Source organism: Fukomys damarensis, unplaced genomic scaffold, assembly GCF_012274545.1.
Source record: "Fukomys damarensis isolate Sample0158 unplaced genomic scaffold, DMR_v1.0_HiC HiC_scaffold_30, whole genome shotgun sequence".
Taxonomy (NCBI): domain Eukaryota; kingdom Metazoa; phylum Chordata; class Mammalia; order Rodentia; family Bathyergidae; genus Fukomys; species Fukomys damarensis.
This window is the reverse complement of record NW_022900942.1, coordinates 23739030-23757625: the sequence shown is the minus strand read 5'-3', so window position 1 is coordinate 23757625 and position 18596 is coordinate 23739030. Positions and strand designations below refer to the sequence as shown.

Below are 18596 nucleotides of genomic sequence, written 5' to 3'. Positions count from 1 at the left end.
CAAGTATTTTTTGGAGAATCCCTGTGCTAATGAGGCAATTTTATTGGTTAAAAAATTCAAATAGAAGAGTTGACAGCTTTTCTTCCAGCAATCTTGACTGCTTAAGAAATTCCTCAAAACTCAAGACTTCCTACTCTACTTTTCAAACGTGTAGAAATCAAGACTGAGTAACTGTGTAAATTACTGATACTAGAAAAGTTAATTTTGTGCCACGTAAAAAGTTAATTATGGGCCAAGGATTTAGCTCAGTGGTTCCAGCACCAGCCTCACAAGTGCAAGGTCCCAAGTTCAATCCCTGATACCAAAAAAAAAATTTTAAAAATTAAAAAATTAAATTAAAAGTTAATTTTATGCCATATATGTTAACAAATTTATCTAATACATATTTAGAAAATAAGTCAAAAGAAATTAGAATGATATCCTTTGTTTTACATATGCATAGCTATAGTTGTAACAAATAAGTCATTAACTACAACATTTAACATTTATGTTTCAGTATTTGCTGGGGAGGCTCTTCACTAGCTTGAATAATATCCTAATAACATTTTATTGCTGAGAAAGTATAATTGTCTGCTAGAGGTCCTAACCTACTAATTTCTTCTAATACCAACTGAACTGTGACTGAAATGGTGAAATATTTCTCATTTTTATAATAAAAAACTACACCACAGGGTCTTAATAACAATTACATGAAAGATTTTCAAATGTTTACTCTTTATTATGAGAAGATCCAATGCGTCTTAAACATTCTCTTACCTTTTTGATGATAATTGTGTAGTTAACTGAACTGCTTCAAAAGCACACATCACAAGAACAAAAGGAATTAAAATCTGTTTAAAAGAATAACAAATGATGTCATTGGTAACTGAAGCATATTTCTTTTATCTTTTTTTGGGGGGTGTTACTATGGATTGAACCACAGGGTGCTCTACCACTGAACTACACCCCTGACCCCAGTCCTTTTCATTTTATTTTGAGACAGGGTTTTCTTTTGTACCAGAAATTGAACTCAGGACCTTGTGCTTATGAGGCAGACATGGTGCCACTGAGCTAAATCTCCAGTCTGAGAAAGGGTCTTCTAAGTAGTCCAAGTTGGCCTCCATCTTGTGATCCTCCTGCCTCAGCCTTCCCGCTGTTGAGTAGCTGGGATTATAGACAAGTGCCACTGACTCAGCTTTGAAACAAATACTACTTTTGATTATGAAAATATTTTCAATATCTCAAAAAACTTCTATATATACTAATGAAGAGCAAACACTGAAATGCCTGATACCAATGGTATAAAACAGTGATTAAAGATTTTAAAAGCTACATTAATACATACAGCATAAATGATAGCAAACATTAACACATATTCCAAATAAAAATTCATTACAATTAATTTTTATTTGGCTCATCTTAACAATTCATGACAACTGGTTTTTTTCTTCATGACAATGTTTAAATGACTCCTAGAGGATTTAAAAGGCAAAGAATGAACACTCAAATCAAATAAATTGAGCAGCCTGATAACTTGATTCAAAAATCTCTGAACTCATCTGATATGGACATTACAACACTATAAACATGATTTATTTGCTTTATCATTGCTTTTCTTTTTTTAAAAGATTCTCACTAACAATCAGTCCACAAAGTCATCAAGTGTATTATGCTTTTAAAGTTAAATGAATTATGCTGAAGATTAAAGATCCAGTATTATAATTTGAACTTTTCTTTCTTTTTCCTTATTTCTACCTAGATTCAGTTTTTTAGAGAGAAAACAGGACAACCACCATTTTAAAAAAATGTGAATTAAAATTAAGGAAACAATAACATTTTGAAATAATCTGATAAAGAATGGGATATGACAAAATACTAAAAATCTTTTTAACACTTTCTAAATGCATACTTGTATTAGTACTGAAACAAAAAGTAGTAGTATTAGTGCAATAACAAAACTCCTATTATAAGAGAATCCATACTTTTAACGATTATTATTACTTACATGTTCTGTACAGAAGGTAATCAAGTTTTACACTTTATTTTCTTAGTTATTTAGTGACACCGGGGATTGAACTCAGGACCTTGCAATTGTCAGGCAGGCATGGCACCACTGATCTAAATCCCTGGCCCTTGTTCATGTGTGTATATATACACATATATAATATTATTTTAACATTATTATATATAATATATATAAATTCACTGCATAAAATGTGCCAGGCACTACAGTAGAGAAAATGTGGTAGAGGGAACAACATAAATATAATGACTCTAGAAAAGAACTGATATTCCCAGAAAGCTAAGGTGTCATTATTTTTGTATTGTTAGCACCTAACTAGTGCTTGGCACACTAATGAATGGAGCATTCAAAGATATCTTTGTTGAAGGAATAGATAAATTCTAGGTACATGGATTATAACATGTTGGCAGTTTTGCAGGTGGGATCTTCAGCAGCACTGCAGTTTTGATCACAGTTTCTGCTCAGGCTTTAATTACTTCTGATAGGACTTTCTGGAACTAACATGAAATCCTTACTCTTGAAGCCAAACAGTCTCAAGTTTAAAGCAAAAAAGATTAACAATATTTGTAAGCAAGTGCAAAAGGATTCTGCCTCCAGATCAGCAATGGTGACAATGTCTGGAAAGATGTTTTCTTTCCATTGTCACTTAACTTTGTCACAATGGCTTTCAATGTTAATGTCATATGTCACATAATCTTGATTCATAATCTTAACCTGTCAATGTCTTAATACAAATAAAATAAGAAAACTAACCTTCCACATCATCAGGGCTCCCATCATAAAAGGACTAAACACAGTCAGAAAGCAGTAGACAGAGGCAAGATCAAAGCTAGGGAATCATAACATAAAAAGGATTTTAGATTTCACAGGGTAGCTTTAAAAGATAGTTCTGCTAAAAGGATGTTTAATTCTTTTAAATCTATTCTTATACAAATCTTACTCTTACACAAGCATATATCACATCAAGGAATATCATGAAGCTATTAAAATAAACAAGGTATAACTATATGTTACAATACATACCAACCTCCAAAAATATATCATTTAGTATAAATAACAAGAGACTTGCAATGCATATATATTGTTTTCAATTTAAATTACCTGTTAATAGAAGCTATGTTTCCAGTTCCAAAAAATGCTGTCACTAAGAAGAAGACCTAAATGGAGTTAAAGAAATGCCAAAGCTGGTCCACAGTCACACTAACTTCTTTTTCATTTAGAAAAGACACGGCAATTCTACTATGAGGGTAATTTGCTGTTCTTATGCATTCGACCTTGAATATTCTTTGAAAGGACCAGACTAAAACAATGTACTGAGCACCAAGAAGCTTGGGAAGATGCCTTCACTTGGTTACTAGTAACTTGGGAAGGTTAGTTTTCTCTTCCTGGACACAAACAAGTTGAATCATGTCTGGAATTGACTGATAATGACGTTTTTGAAAAAAGAATGCAGACTTGCATGATGTTTTAAATTTTAGTTCATACATGCTTGCTATGTGCCCACTATGTGGGAACACCATCTTATGTTCTTCAAAAGGCTCACAAAAGAAAAAAGATACAGTTTTAGAAAAATGTAGTAGAGAGTGAGACGAGAAAATGTTGAACATCTTTTTGACATTTCTTAATCGTAGATTTGTACTAGCATGGTAATAAAAAAGTAGATAATAACCTGATGGTGTCCAAATACCTACTGGTAGCAAAGTACTCAAAATAGTGTGAGATCTATTGAAGGGACTCAATACATATTTGCTATTTTATTGTATTTACATACACACGCATGTGGTATAGAAACCCTGAAGTAGTGTATGTTATAATAAAATTTTGGTTAAAAAAAGGGACATTTGGATAGGAAGAAAAAGTACAAAAGGGAAGGGGAAGGAAAAACAAGGAGGGGTAGGCAAAAGAAAAAAATATGAGAAAAGGAAAAAACAGAAACAAAGTCTTTGTAAATAGGGAAGGGTGGAGGGGTTGAAGGGAGGGTAAGGGAATAGGGAAAAAATAAGAACCCAGATATATCATGTGAAGGTACAAATTGCTGATGATCAATGTCATCATATTGTATACCTAAAATGTACCAATAAACTTAATGAATAAAATAAAAAGGGGCTGGGATATAGCTTTGTGCAAAGGCCTTGGGATCAGTCCCTATTACTCTTACTCCTCAGTAACTGAAATGTGTAGGTTTTGGTACATATGAGAACAATGAAGAGTTTACCATGAACTTGAAATGCCAATTCGATTGCTACAGAGAGAAACTAATGAAAATAATGTTAATAAACTCTTTTTAGGAATTCGTTGTTTTCCAATGGCTTTGTGCATTGAGAGGAATAGTCGATATTAACTGTGCTTTGTTTACTGTTCAATTTTATTAAATTCAAATAGCTAATAAAAAACTTTTAAAATTGAAAAAAGGACATTTGAGTTGGTAAACTGAGTTGTAAATATATTCATGCATCCATTTATTTAATCAACTAACATTTGTGAGGTCAGGAGAGGTCAGGGCTGCAGAAGTATGTCTCAACAGTTCTCTGCACACTGGTTTCTGTCAAGGTTAAAGGAAAGGATAGCACAGATAGAGATGGTTGATGGTGAAGTATGGAGAAAAACACAGATCAAGAATTAGGCAAAGGAAGACATCTATTTATATATTCTATTTTGACAGAATTCTATTTTGCCTTAGAAAAGAAGTCTTGTCATTTGTGACAACATGCATTACTATGGAGGATGTGATACTAACTGAAATAAATCAGATACAAGAAAGATAAATAGTGTTATGATCTTACTTTTACATGGAAAGTAAAATAGTTTTAGAGAGTAGAATCATGTTTGGCAGAGGCTGGGAGAATGGAAAAACAGGAAGATGGTAGTCAAAAGGTATAAAGATTCATCTGGGCATGGTGGTGCACGCCTGTAATCGTAGCACTAGAGAGGCTGAGGCAGGACTGCCACGAGTTCAAGGCCAGCCTGGACTAATAGTTACTTCAAGACCAGCCTGAGCTAAATAGTGAGACCTTGTCTCAACCCCTCCTCCAAAAAACCAACAAATAAAAAAAGATAAAGTTTCAGTTATCTAAGATCAGTAAGGTCTGGAGGTCTAACGTACAGCAAGGTGGCTATAGTTAATACTGTATTATACACTTGAAATTTGCTAAAAGTTGCTCTTAAATATTTTGAAAGAGAAAGAAAAGAAAAAGGAAAAGAAAAGAAAGAAGCTTTATGAGACAAGGGATATATTTGTGGCGATCATTTTACAATATATTTCTGTATCAAAGCTGAAGTTATATTTTAAATATGTAATTTTTATTATTCAATAAAGCTGGAAAAATTAAATTTAAAAAGAATACTTTATGAATTTCTTAATACTAGTCAGAAGATTTCAGCTTTAGCTGTAATGGTTTAATTTTTTAAAAATATATGCATATGTGATAAAATCTTAATTATTTATATCTTGAATGGTAGGAATACCTACACACTTATTACATCATTCTTTATGTAGTAAAGTATATAGATAAACAAAACTTTAAAATGGGGTTGGGGATGTAGCTCAGTGACACCATGCCTGATTCACAAGTGCAAAGTTCTGAGTTTGATCGCTGGTACCAAAAAAGAAAAAAAAAAACTTTAAAATGTTAATTTATATATATGAAAAAAACTATAGCTGAGAGAAGAATTAAATGGCCTCCCATGTAATATCACTACAATGCAATAAGTAGAAACTCTTTCCATATCTTGTACCTCCAAAGTGGGATCTTGCATGTCATAAAACAAAAGTTTCAACAAAGGATACAAGGAAAAAGGCTCTACGGATATCATCTAGATACAGCTGTCGAAACTGAGTTATATCAGTACTATAGGAGAAATGGATATTGGTGAGCTATGAGAGAAGAAAAAACATTATTAATTCACAGTAACAGTTGGTTGACATCTACACTCAAAGGCAAACTTATAAAGACTGTTTTAGCCACAGCTGGAAATATATCCTGTGCTAACACAAAAATCAACACATCTTTTTTTATATCTTAATCATGCTTTACTAAAATCTGACAAAAGGAAAAGGTCTTCAATAACATACTGAACAGAGCTGCAGAGTCAGGACTTGTGTAATAAAAGTGAGAACTGGGATTTTTTTCTTTCTGTCACAAACACTTCACTTTCAAATTCCTATATAATTCTTCCCTTTCAAAAACTTGATTTCTTGAGCTCAGTGATGCTACTGCCTGCCTTCCAAGCACAAGGTTCTGAGTTCCATCCCTGGTACTAAAACAAACAAACAAACAAATAAACAAATAAAAAAAACCCAAAAACTTGATTTCTCAGAAAGTATCCTGATTTTCTTAAATTCAGGTATGGTATGAATTTAAAGGATATGGTAAAATTAATTGTTTCTTTGTTCTGTTAATTCCATTTACAGACAAATTTTATTTTTCATTAGCAAAGCTTATTTTTCTATCTCTGGCAAAATGGAATACTCTATCTTTGGTAAAATGGAAAGTCCTCTTAACTACAAGAACAAATGCTAATGGGTGAATTTAAAGGAAGGACCCCCTCACATATACACACTCCCTGTGTAATTTTCCAGTTATGGGTGCTTCAGTGACCTTTTCTAGAAAAAAAATAGACTTGATTTCGTTAAAAAATAAAAAAGAATGTGACACAATGACTGAGGTCTGATGAAATATATAATATTAAGGACAGTTTCTGACCATTTACATTAAGCTGATTAAAACTGTTCTTCGTGTATTAATATTCCAGAGCTTAAAGTTAAAAACCAGCAGTTATTCAATATACTTCAATAAGGTTTCTTTTGTGTTAAAATTAATTCTGGGTTTTTTGTTTTGTTTTCTTTTGTTGTGGGTACTGGTGATCAAACTTGGGTCCTTGTGCTTATGAGGCAGGCAGTGGAACCACTGAGCTAAATCCTGGCCCAAATTATTCTGAATTATCAGTTCCTTTCAATAAACCTAAGTGAAGGCAGTAAGGATCAATTATGGATCAATTGTGAAAGTGCTTTTCTGTAATATGTATTCATTTACTTGACCTCAGTATAATTGTAAATATTCTTACCACCAATTTCTCATTACCTTTAATTCTAAAAAAGACAAGACTTATCAGTTTAACCCAGCATGATAAAGTTGTCCTTAAAATTTGGCTGGTTGGAGAGGGGAGTAAAGGGGAAGGGGACATAAAAATAATTAATATGTGCTATGTACACATAATGATTCCCCATGATGAATGTAACCATTTTGTGCTGCAAATGTACCAATAAAAATAAAAATTAAAAGAAAATTTGGTTGGCTCTTAGCCAATTACAAGTACTCTGTGTTGCATAAATAGTTAAAGATTTGGCCTGAGGTCACAATCACTAAAATGACAGAATATGAGATATGATCTAAAAATTGAATATTTAAATTTAAAAAATTTTATTACAAAAAAAAGACACACTGCCATCAATCCCTTTCAAAATACTAGTCCTTGCCCCGAAATTATTCCATTGTTCTAGCCTACTTTCTGAAGTGATTTTAGAGGTTCTCTTTCATGAGTGTCTTCAGCTACACTGTTGTTGCTGCCTCGATTCAAAACATTTACTTTTCATGGTCATTTTAACTTTGAAGAAGACCCAGATGTCTCATGGTGCCAGGATGAGGATACATCATGTTTTTGCCTTTTCTTTAGATGGCACTCTCAGTAGCTGCATTCACTATATTTTTTTAATCACACATTGTAAAGACACTAACTAAAAAGGACTCCAGAACTGCTTCAGAAAGTGGCAAGAATAATGGGATAAGTGTGTTTGAAGTGAGGGGGACGAGTCTGAGGGGGGTCATTAGCAAAGTGTCATTTACTGTAAAAAAAATCTTTAAAATGTAAACTTTCACTGTATATTTTAATCATATCTTGTAAACATCTTGGATTAGGGTAACCAGAAAAACAACAATGGGAATTTAAATCTCAATTTTAAGATCTGTGACATTAACAATATTCTTATGACTAAAACTGACAGAAGGAAAAACTGGATATGATGACACAGGAAAATAAGATTAAGGACATTCTTTTCTCTTCCATTCATTCACCTACACTGATGTTCTTTGTATCAGTGATTCTCAAGTAATCACCATGAAAAGCCCACTATATATTGCCTGTAAAACTATAAAAACATACTTCTCTGTGATAAGTGAGAATTTTACATACAAATTGGTTAACTTAAATACTAATGTCAAATAAAATTTACTAATGCTAAATTAAATTTTCTTTAAATGTTAAAATTTTAAGTAGAATTTTTGATGAAGTAACATTTCAACTTCCCAACAGTTCAGAGCATATTTTAGTATTTTAAAACACAGCAGTGATTTTGACAAGTTACCTTCTGTTTAGAAGAAACACCAGACTGTTGCAGGGTTTCTTGTTCCATGTATATCCAGATAAACATCAAACAAGACAACACTAGTGGAAAGAAAGCTTCATACCTAAGAAGTGGAAAGTGAGTGGAGGGAAGACAGAAAAGAAAAGAAAAAAAAAATAAACTAATAAAAATACACATTTACACCGAGGGGCCAATAAACAAATGAATATATATTTGATCTTATCAACAACTGATATGGAAATCAAAACACTAATAATACCCTATTTACTTGTCATAGTTATAATATTAAAAATATGTTGAAAGAGTACAATGAAAATGGAACTCTCATGTTCTTTATAATATATACTTTCTAGAAGGCCATTTAATATTATATATCAAGAATCTGCAAAATATTCATAAACTATTATCCAATAATACCATTTCTAGGAATTTACTCCGAGAAATTAATCATATGTACGCAGTTTGATTCCATTTTTAATATACTCGTTGTAATACTGTTTATAGGAGAAAAAAGTGAAAAATAACCCCACACATCTACATGCGAGGGATTAAATAATACATGATACATTCGTAGACTGGATTGTAATGTGGATACAAAATACAAGAAAAATGTTCATGAGATAACATGGTGAAGAAAACCTTTCTAAACTGCTTCTGGGTTGTAATCCAGAAATGCACTAATACAAAGAGTACTTATACTCTTTTAATCACATGTTTACTTGTATGTATGTATGTAAGTATTTATTTATTTTGGTACTGGGGATCGAACTCGGGTCCTTGCATTTGTGAGGCAGGCTGCAGAACCACTGGGCTAAATCCCCAGCCCACATGTTTACTTGTATATACTCACTATTAGATTATAAAATCTTTGAAAATTGTTTTGTTACCATGGTAGGTCTAGCTCTAAAGATTTTTGGGCTGGCGTGGGGAGGGCAGGGTTGAGAGAGGGTCTCATTATGTAGTCCAGGCTGAGCTTGAAGTTGTTAGTTTCCCAAGCAGAACTCAAACTTGTGACCCACTTGTCTCAGCCTCCTGAAGTGCTGAGATGACAGGTGTGAGCCACTATCCCTGGCTAAGTAGTATATTTGAATGAGTCACTAACACAATTGAAAGTTACAAAACAAAAAAAGACAAAACAAAACCTTATTTTTCCTTTAACTTTTCAACCACTGAATTCTAAGCCATTTGGCAATATTTCTAAACATGAGAAAACAAACGAAACAAAATACTTTGAATTTGACTACAGGGCTGGGGTACAGCTCAGTGGTACAGCAACTGCCTAGCACACACAAGACTTTGGGTTCAATCCCCAGACTGGAAAAAAAGAGCCCATAAAAGACTAGCAAAATTATAAAACTAAAACAATGGAGATTGGGCAGAAACATCAGAGTTTGAGAAAGCATACATAAGTTAGTATGTAAGATTGAGAATCCACAAGAATATAAACATATAAAATGTACATGAGAAAATATTTTAAGTGCAGAAATGTACAAAAGCAGTATTGTTTTCAGCCTTTTAAAACAGCATTTGATATTATTTAATTTTTTGGGGGGGTACTGGGGATCAAACTCGGGACCTTCACTTGCCAGGCAGGCACTGTGCCACTGAGCTACATCCCCAGCCCATTTGATATTATTTGACAATGAAAATACCAAATATTGTTAAGGATATGACAAAACAGTACCCAAATGATTTTTTGGCAATATTATCAAGTGACACAGTTAAAAACAAAACTTATACCCAATGGCCCACCTAAACTATTCTGATAAGTAAATAAAGAAAACATCTAAACTACATAAAAAGTTTATGCGTTAAAAATATAGCTCAAAATATTATTTATGATAACAAAAGGTACAAACAGTAATTATAAAGAGGGGAATGGCTAAGTAAATCAAAGTGCACCCACAACAAGAAATATTGAATATCAATTAAAATGATGGCTAGGAAGCCTGTGATCTATTTGGGAAAATTCTTCAAAAATAATGTTTGTTAAGTAGAAAAAAGATACAAAACAGTACAGTACTATCAATTCTATGTTAAAAGACATATTGAGTTAAGACCAGAAGGCTATATTACCAGAATGTCAATAGGCAAAGTTAAAAATAACTTTGTTTGACATCTTTACTTTCCAAAAAGACCTGAAAAACAATATAGAATGCCTATTATCCTGGCCTTTCTTTAAAACTCAGTTCAGCTTTTCACAACAGGTTTGCTGCAAGAGCACAGGTGTAGTGAAAACCACCACTAAATCAAAGTCAACGTGGGAAAGGAAAAAAAATATCAATATTGGACACGTGAATTCAGGCAAGTCCACCAATACTGGCCATGTGATCTACAAATGCGGTGGCATCAACAAAAGAACCACTGAAAATTTTGAGGAGGCTGCTGAGATGAGGAGGGGTTCTTTCAAGTATGCCTGGGTCTTGGATAAACTGAAAGCTGAGGGTGAGTGTGTTATCACCACTGACATCTCTCTGTGGAAATTTGAGACCAGAAAGTATTATGTGACTATCACTGATGCTACAGGACACAGAGACTTTATCCAAAACAAGATTACAGGCACATCTCAGGCTGACTGTGCTGTCCTGATTGTTGCTGCTGGTATTGGTGAATTTGAAGATGGTATCTCCAAAAATGGGCAGACCCATGAGCATGCCCTTCTGGATTACACACTGCCTGTGAAACAACCCCTCGTTGGTGTTAACAAAATGGATTCCACTGAGCCACCCTACGGCCAAAAGAGATACGATGAAATTGTTAAGAAGTCATCACCTACATTAAGAAAATTGGCTACAACCCTGACACAGTAGCTTTTGTGCTGATTTCTGGTTGGAATGGTGACAACATGCTGGAGCTATGGCTGAGCTTGGTTCAAGGGAAGGTCACTTGTAAAGATGGCAACGCCAATGGAACCACACTGCTTGAAGCTTTGGATTGCATCCTGCCACCCACTTTTCCAAGGGCCAAGCCTTTGTGGCTGCCGCTTTAGGATCTCTAAAATTTGTGGTATCGGTACGGTCCCTGTGGGCAGAGTGGAAATTGGTGTTCTCAAACCTGGCATGGTGGTCACCTTCGCACCAGTCAATGTCATAACTGAAGTAGTCTGTTGAAATGCACCGTGAGGCTTTGAGTGAAGTTCTTCCTGGTGATAATGTGGGCTTCAACGTCAAGAATGTGTCTGTCAAAGATGTTCATTGTGGAAATGTTGCTGGTGAAAACAAAAATGACCCACCAATGGAAGCAGCTGGTTTCACTGGTCAGTTGATTATTCTGATCAGATGCTCAGGTGATAGCCAGATCAGTGCTGGCTATCCTCCTGTCCTGGACTGTCACACAGCTCACATTGCTTGCAAGTTTGCTGAGCTGAAAGAGAAGATTGATCACCGGTCTGGTAAGAAGCTGGAAGATGGCTGCAAATCCTTGAAATCTGGTGATGCTGCATCGTTGACATGGTTCCAGGCAAGCCCATGGTTGTTGAGAGCTTCTCTGACTATCCACCTCTGGGTTGTTTCACTGTTTGCGATACGAGACAATTGCTGTGGGTGTCATCAAAGCAGTGGACAAGAAAGCTACTGGAGGACTGGGAATTTAGCTCAGTGGTGCTGCTGCCTGCCTCGCAAGTGCAAGGTCCTGAGTTCAATCTCCAGTGTCAAAAAATAAACAAAAAGAAGACTGCTGGAACTGGCAGGGTCATCAAGTCTGCTCAGACGGCTAAATGAGTATTACCCCTAGCACCTACCAGCCCAGTCTTAATCAATGGTGGGTCCACTCTCAGAACTGTTTCTCCCAATTGGCCATTTAAGTTTAATAGTAAAAGACTGGTTAATGATAACAATGCATCATAAAACCTTCAGGAGGAAAGGAGAATGTTTTGTAGACCATTTGTCTTCTTTTGTGTGTGGCAGTTTTAAGTTATTAGTTTTTAAAATCACTTTTTAATGGAAACAACTTGACCAAAAATCTGTCACAGAATTTTGAGACCTATTTAAACAAAGTTTAATGAGAAACCCATGTCTTTGGGTCAACACAAAACTTCAGTTTTCTTATAACCTATTTCTGGTGTGAACCCTGAAATTTAATGAAAATATAACTTTGGCTGCATCATATCTGGGAATTAGAGGTGAAGGTACTGTTTTAAATACTAAAGAGGTAAGGGGGAGGGCCGTATTGATGGCACCAATTAATAGAGCAACACTTTGGTATTATGTAATTTATAACTTAGGCTTATAAAACATGCTACATCTCTAATAACAAAAAATAAAATTCAACTTCCATGTGAGAGCTTGATGTAACACCAAGTTACTCAACCTCTAGTCATTCTTTATATTACACAATTCACAACTTAACTCACAATAATTAATTGTTCCATTTTAATTGTCTAACACTGTAAAACATAGCCCTCAATTTATAGCAGTTTATAACTCTATTGTATGGCTGCGTTACAGTAATAATTCTCTCTGTATGTATGTCTTGTGCTTAGGACACTAGATATGTGAAAAAAACCCTGTAGATTAATTAAACCAGATGGCTTTGCATTTATTAAGCAAAAGAGGACCATGATTTTAAAAAAATTTTGCAGTTATAAATGAAGATTTTTTTCCTAATATATAAAAAACACAAATTCTGTAATTCTACAAATAGTGTTAAAGATTGCCTCCTTTCAAAAAACTATGCATTACATCAGTTTCTTTTGTAAAATATAGGTGAATAAAAATAGGTGAATAAATCAGAGACAGTATTTATATGGGGCTAGAAAACATTTTGTATAAAGTCTGTAAATCCGAATTAATAAACAAAAATATAAAAAAAATATCATCATGGGCTTATAGGAACATAATGAAATCCTACTAACCCAGGATTGGTTGGTTTGGATTCTGTAAAAATTGAATAGGGCTCAAAAGGCATTTAAAAAGGCATCCCTTTGTTAAAGGATAATGTAAACAAAATTTCAGAGGAAAATGTTTAATCCATTTAAGAGAACAAACTATTTTCAAGTATTAAATGGCTTCTATTTGCATAAAAATAATTAAGTGCTGATTAAAAAGGAATCTTTATTCATTAAATCAGGATGCATTGTTAGAATTTAGGATTACTATTACTGTGCTTTACAACAAAGCTGCATTCTTTAAATATCCTATATTTCTGAATATTCACTAATTTATCTAGACAAATCTCTAGATTATCCAAAATAGTGATGCTGAATTGTAACAGGTGGATTATGTTTTGTAAAACTAATTTGACACTGAAAAAATGTACTAACCTACATGATTAGACTGTGCTATTTCAATGTACCTTTTTGAATTTTTTTAACAAGGCTAAATATAGGTTCAGATGTTGAATAATTTATCTCTGCATTCATTAGTAAGTTCATATTCAGTATTAATACCCTGATTTTAGGCATGAACTTTCACATTTTAGATTTTCTCAAAGTAAGTTGAATATGCTTATGAAAATCAATTTTGGCAACTTTTATGACCATTAAATTGCCAATTTAAAGCACTGTGATACTCCAAGGTAAGTTAAATAATTAGTTTTATTTTACTCAAAATTAAACCATAATTGTCCCTCCTTTTTCTTTCATTTCTAATCCAGCAAATCATATCTATATACAGGTTTGTTTATATTTTTTAATCTACTACACTTCCTTTGAATCTGTTTATTGCTTTATAATTTAAAGATTCAAAAAAGAAAAGTGTTTATTCATTATTAAGTGACTATGTATAGGTTAGCACATACTTCTGTGCTATTGCGTGCACCTATAATATTCAGCAATGTTTATCACTCTTGAATAAGAATAACTGAGGCTCACAGGCTTTATTCAAATTTCAAAATCTCAAAGCAAGGCCATTTTATCAGAGATAAACAGTAAAAAATTTCTATGATGTGTATATTACATCTTCATAGCTTTGGTCCACATCTGGTTAGGCAGGCAGAAGGAAGGTGTGAGGAGCTTTGGTGACCAAAAGCAGTTTAGTGCCTCAATAGATCATTTCCTAGCTAGGGCCTATAAGAACTCCTGGGATCTAGGTCACTTAGGATGTTAGTTTGCTATGAAAAAAATTTGAGAGCATCTAATCTTAAATTAGGAAAATTAAACTTCCTATATAAGTTTGGATCTAAATGGCTTTACAAAATCATCTAAATTGCAAATAATCTGTTGAAAGCACAGTGGAGAATCCCTAGTTTTAGTCTCATTTGGATCAAGATCCTATATTTGGGGAAAAATTAGAACTAACAGTGATGTTAATTTGTTCTAATAATTATTGTCATAAAGTAAACATTTCTCACCTTCATAAGGACTTAAGCAAGGATGAAATAAAATTCAAATGCAAGTCAAAATTCTTTCCTTTAAGGTAGAGAGATAATATATAAATCTTCATTGAATTCTAAAGAATGATTCAAGATTCATACCAAATTAAGTTGCTGGATTCTTTGTCTCTTACTTGGTAAGAAAAATTCAATCTTAAATAAAAATGAATTCTTTCAATTTTTGATAAAATATTCTGAAAGTTCCTTGAATCAAAAAATTATTGGGATCATGATACATGTAATACATGTATGAATAAAAACAAAATATTACATTCAAATAAGAACAAATGAAAGCATTTTCTTTTCTCTTCTAGGGGCCTTGTACATATTAAACTGCTCTCCCACTGAGTTATATCCCAGCCCTAAAGCATACTTTAAAATGCAGGAGAAGAATGTGACAAAATTGAAAATCTTTCTAGCGAGACTTAAATTCTCTCATAATCTATCAGAATTAGGAGTTCAATGAATTTTAGCAATTAGTAAATAAACAGAAAAAGACCAGAGAAAAGAGTATGAAAAACAAACAAACAAACAAACAAAAAAACCCCAGAAGATTATAGATCAGGTCATACAAAGCACAAATACTTTAAATTTATCCTTCAAGATTTAGAAAACATTTTTCATTTCTATACTAATAGAGAAAATGTCAATACATCATTTAAGATTGCTACTATAAAATTAAAGTTTTAAAAAATGTATACCCTGTGCTTAGAAGTAAATAGGTTGACATCAAGGAAAGAAGTATGCTAAACAAACGCTGAAAGAGAACCGGAGAACTCAGCAGTGGCACAACCAAAGAAGAGGCTGCAATAAAACAAAACAGGTCAGTGCAAGATATACAAACAATGTTAGTTTAGAAGTTCTAAATAATCGTCATTGATGGCATTTATTATTTGTGTTACCTTTGCCACAAGGGTGTATTTGCCCTAGTAAGAAATAAAAAACTTTATGTTTGATTAAAATTATATCTTATTGTTTGAACTGTATTGGCTTAAATAAGTCAAATTTTCTCTATACATATTCAGACTAGATCACTGTAGTAATACTAATTCCTAAATAAATAATTTGTTATTTTCCAATGAAATAAAATATGATACTCAAGATTCAGGAAATCATCTTTTAATTAGGCATTTATATCTTGATCCAAAGACAATTTGCTCCCTAGCAACCGATTTTCCCTAATCTTTCCTAAGGTTTCCCACTATAAAATATGCACTGACAGTTTTAGTGTACCACCTGGAAAACTGGAATGACCTCACAAGGCATGACAGCTATAATATGAGTCATAATAACTGAAGCAATCTTCCCTCATAGGATAAGAAAAACAAATACCTCAGTGTAGGCAAGGCAGATAAAAGGGGGTAGGTAGGCCAGCAAAACATAAATTCCCTCCAAGTTTATTTTGGTAAGTATTATGGCTTGTATCTAGATGACCCACATGCAGTCATAATAAACAGAGCTGTTTTTGTTTTGTTTTGTTTTTTGAGATAGGGTCTCACTATGTAGTTGAGACTGACCTGGAACTCACTATGCAGCCCAGGCTGGTCTCGAACTCAAAGCGATCCTCCTCCCTCAGCCTCCCAAGTGCTAGGATTACAGGCGTGCACCACCATGCCTGGCTAAGCAGGGCCTTTTGGAAATGGCTAGATGTAGGGTATGTGACACTGGGATCAAGGATGTGATGCTAGGATTAAGGCTACCCCACTTTGGGTGTGTGTGCCACCCGCTCTAAGGGTGGATAGGACATAGAGGACAGAAAGAGGTTTGCTGTTTGTTGTTGCTTGTCACTTGTTGCTTGCTGCTTTTACTGACTTCTGCCTGTCTATTTGACAGGCATGACTATTTCATGCCTCACATCACAGGTATTCTCTACCAAGCCCAAGGAAGAAATTTCCTATTTAAAATATAAAAAAAAATAAATAAAAAAATAAAATATATACTCAGAGAGACATTAATGTGTTTGGAGAACAGTAGTAGATAGTCTCAATTTTCTACTTATTCCTCCAAAACAACAATAATATATAGGATACTTCAAATAGGGAAAAATATACCAATGTAAAACTATGATTTCTAAAATACAGGTGTGTATAAATACATTTATGTACATATATATTAAATACACATATATATTAAAAAAGATACTTTAGGATGTGAAAGGGTTGACAATGAGGTAAACCTAAAACATCTTTTTCATACCAGAAAAGAGGAAAATGCCCAAAAAATTAGGTAGGGGAGGAGGTTCTATTATAAGACAGTTTGAAGGAACAAACCCTTCTTCCAAGTCTGAGCCAATATGAACACAGATAATCAACAGCAATGAATTAAAAACCTTTCAAAAATGGGAATTCATGAGTCCACATCAATATTAAATAGAAACATGAACAAATGAATCGGGGATATGAAGAATTTTTTTTTTACAGTTAAATGTTCAGAGCCTTCTCATATATGCAGAGGGAGGGTCTAAACTGGAACATCATCATATCATACCCACTGATTGGGTAAGACAAAGACTGGATCAGGAAACATGGGTAAATTCTAAATTTCAAGAGAATTTTGATAAAAAGGATACTGGTCATCTTAAAAGTATCTCCTCCAGAGTTACTCAGAGGGAAGAAAAACACAAGCCTACAGTGGACAACATCTTGATGGGTTAATCAAAATTTACATCATTAATAAGGGATGGATCATGTGCATCTAGACCTAACTGTAAGAATGCTAGTACACCATTACATCATTACATAGTATATTCTGGCCAATAAAAAATAACCTGATTTTTTTTTAAAAGACAGGTTGTTCCTCGGGGAGCCCTTGAACTTGCAATCCTCCTGCCTTAAGCTCTGAAATATCTGGGAGTAAAAGCATGTGCCATCACACCTGGCTGTAACCTAAATTTAACTATAAGGAAATATCAGACAGCATAGATTGGGTAATAATATATGAGCAGAGGTGCTACAGATTTTTAAAATGTCAATGTAATAAAAGACAATGGAAGGAAAATACCATAAAAGTCATTACTAAGTCACTGAAACAATTAAAATAAGGATGACAGAATAGAAAAATATTAAATCAATCAAGTGTTTCAAAATTTTATACACATATCTAAAGGACAAGCACAAGCAGTGAAGGATGGCTTCTTGTAATTCTTGTTCTATTTCTTGAAGTTTAAAAACAAGATACATGGTAATTCTATTTTTGTTTTTTCATCTTCTTTCATCCTTAATTCTTCTTTAAAGAATTCTTTTAAAATTAAGACATATCTTTTAAAAATGAGATACAGGGGCCGGGGATTTAGCTCAATGGTTCCGCCTTCTGCCTTGCAAGTACAAGGTCCTGAGTTCAATCTCCAGTAAACCCCCTCACCAAAAAAAAAGAGAGAGATACAATGATATTGCAGTTTGGTTGGGAAGAAGATGAAGGAACTGAGTAATAAAATGAGATATAAAAATATGTGGACAAAGTCTGTTTTTCCTTTTTTTTTTTTTGTTTTTTGATACAGGGTCTCACTATATAGTTGAGACTGACCTGGAACTCACTATGTACCTCAGGCTGGTCTCGAACTCACAGCAATCCTTCTGCCTCAGTCTCTTGAGTTTGGGATTACAGGCATGAGCCACCACACCCGGATGTTTTTCCTTTTTTAAAAAGTCTCTGTTGTGGTTTATTAACAGGTAGCTAAGAAAACTAAGAAATTGAGCGGCTACACTGCAAATACATGAGGTTATGTGGCAAGTAGTACCTGAGTGGCTACTTATGCATACTGATCTACTTTCTCATTTGTCATGTATTGTTCATCTACTGATTATCATATATGACTACATATTTGAGAAATTGTATAGAAAAACTTCTCTTTTTTTAATTGAGTTTAATGGTACATTTTAGGTATACAGCACAGTTACATTTATCATTGGGATCTTGTACCTTTAC

The 18596-nt window shown here is 33.6% G+C and overlaps 1 protein-coding gene and 1 pseudogene across 6 annotated transcripts in view; one reads left to right on the top strand and one right to left on the bottom strand.

The window, feature by feature from the left end:
• Pign (phosphatidylinositol glycan anchor biosynthesis class N) overlaps positions 1-18596 on the bottom strand; it is a 131767-nt gene that overhangs the window by 27405 nt on the left and 85766 nt on the right. For all 6 annotated transcript variants that reach the window (XM_010644863.2, XM_010644866.2, XM_010644868.2 and 3 more), the window contains 6 exons: positions 15374-15476; positions 8364-8466; positions 5790-5876; positions 3104-3159; positions 2756-2831; positions 757-830 (listed from right to left, as the gene is read on the bottom strand). In XM_010644863.2, coding sequence (XP_010643165.1) covers positions 757-830; positions 2756-2831; positions 3104-3159; positions 5790-5876; positions 8364-8466; positions 15374-15476 — 499 coding nt within the window. The remainder of the gene's footprint in view (positions 1-756; positions 831-2755; positions 2832-3103; positions 3160-5789; positions 5877-8363; positions 8467-15373; positions 15477-18596) is intronic.
• LOC104876710 lies at positions 9409-11980 on the top strand (annotated as a pseudogene).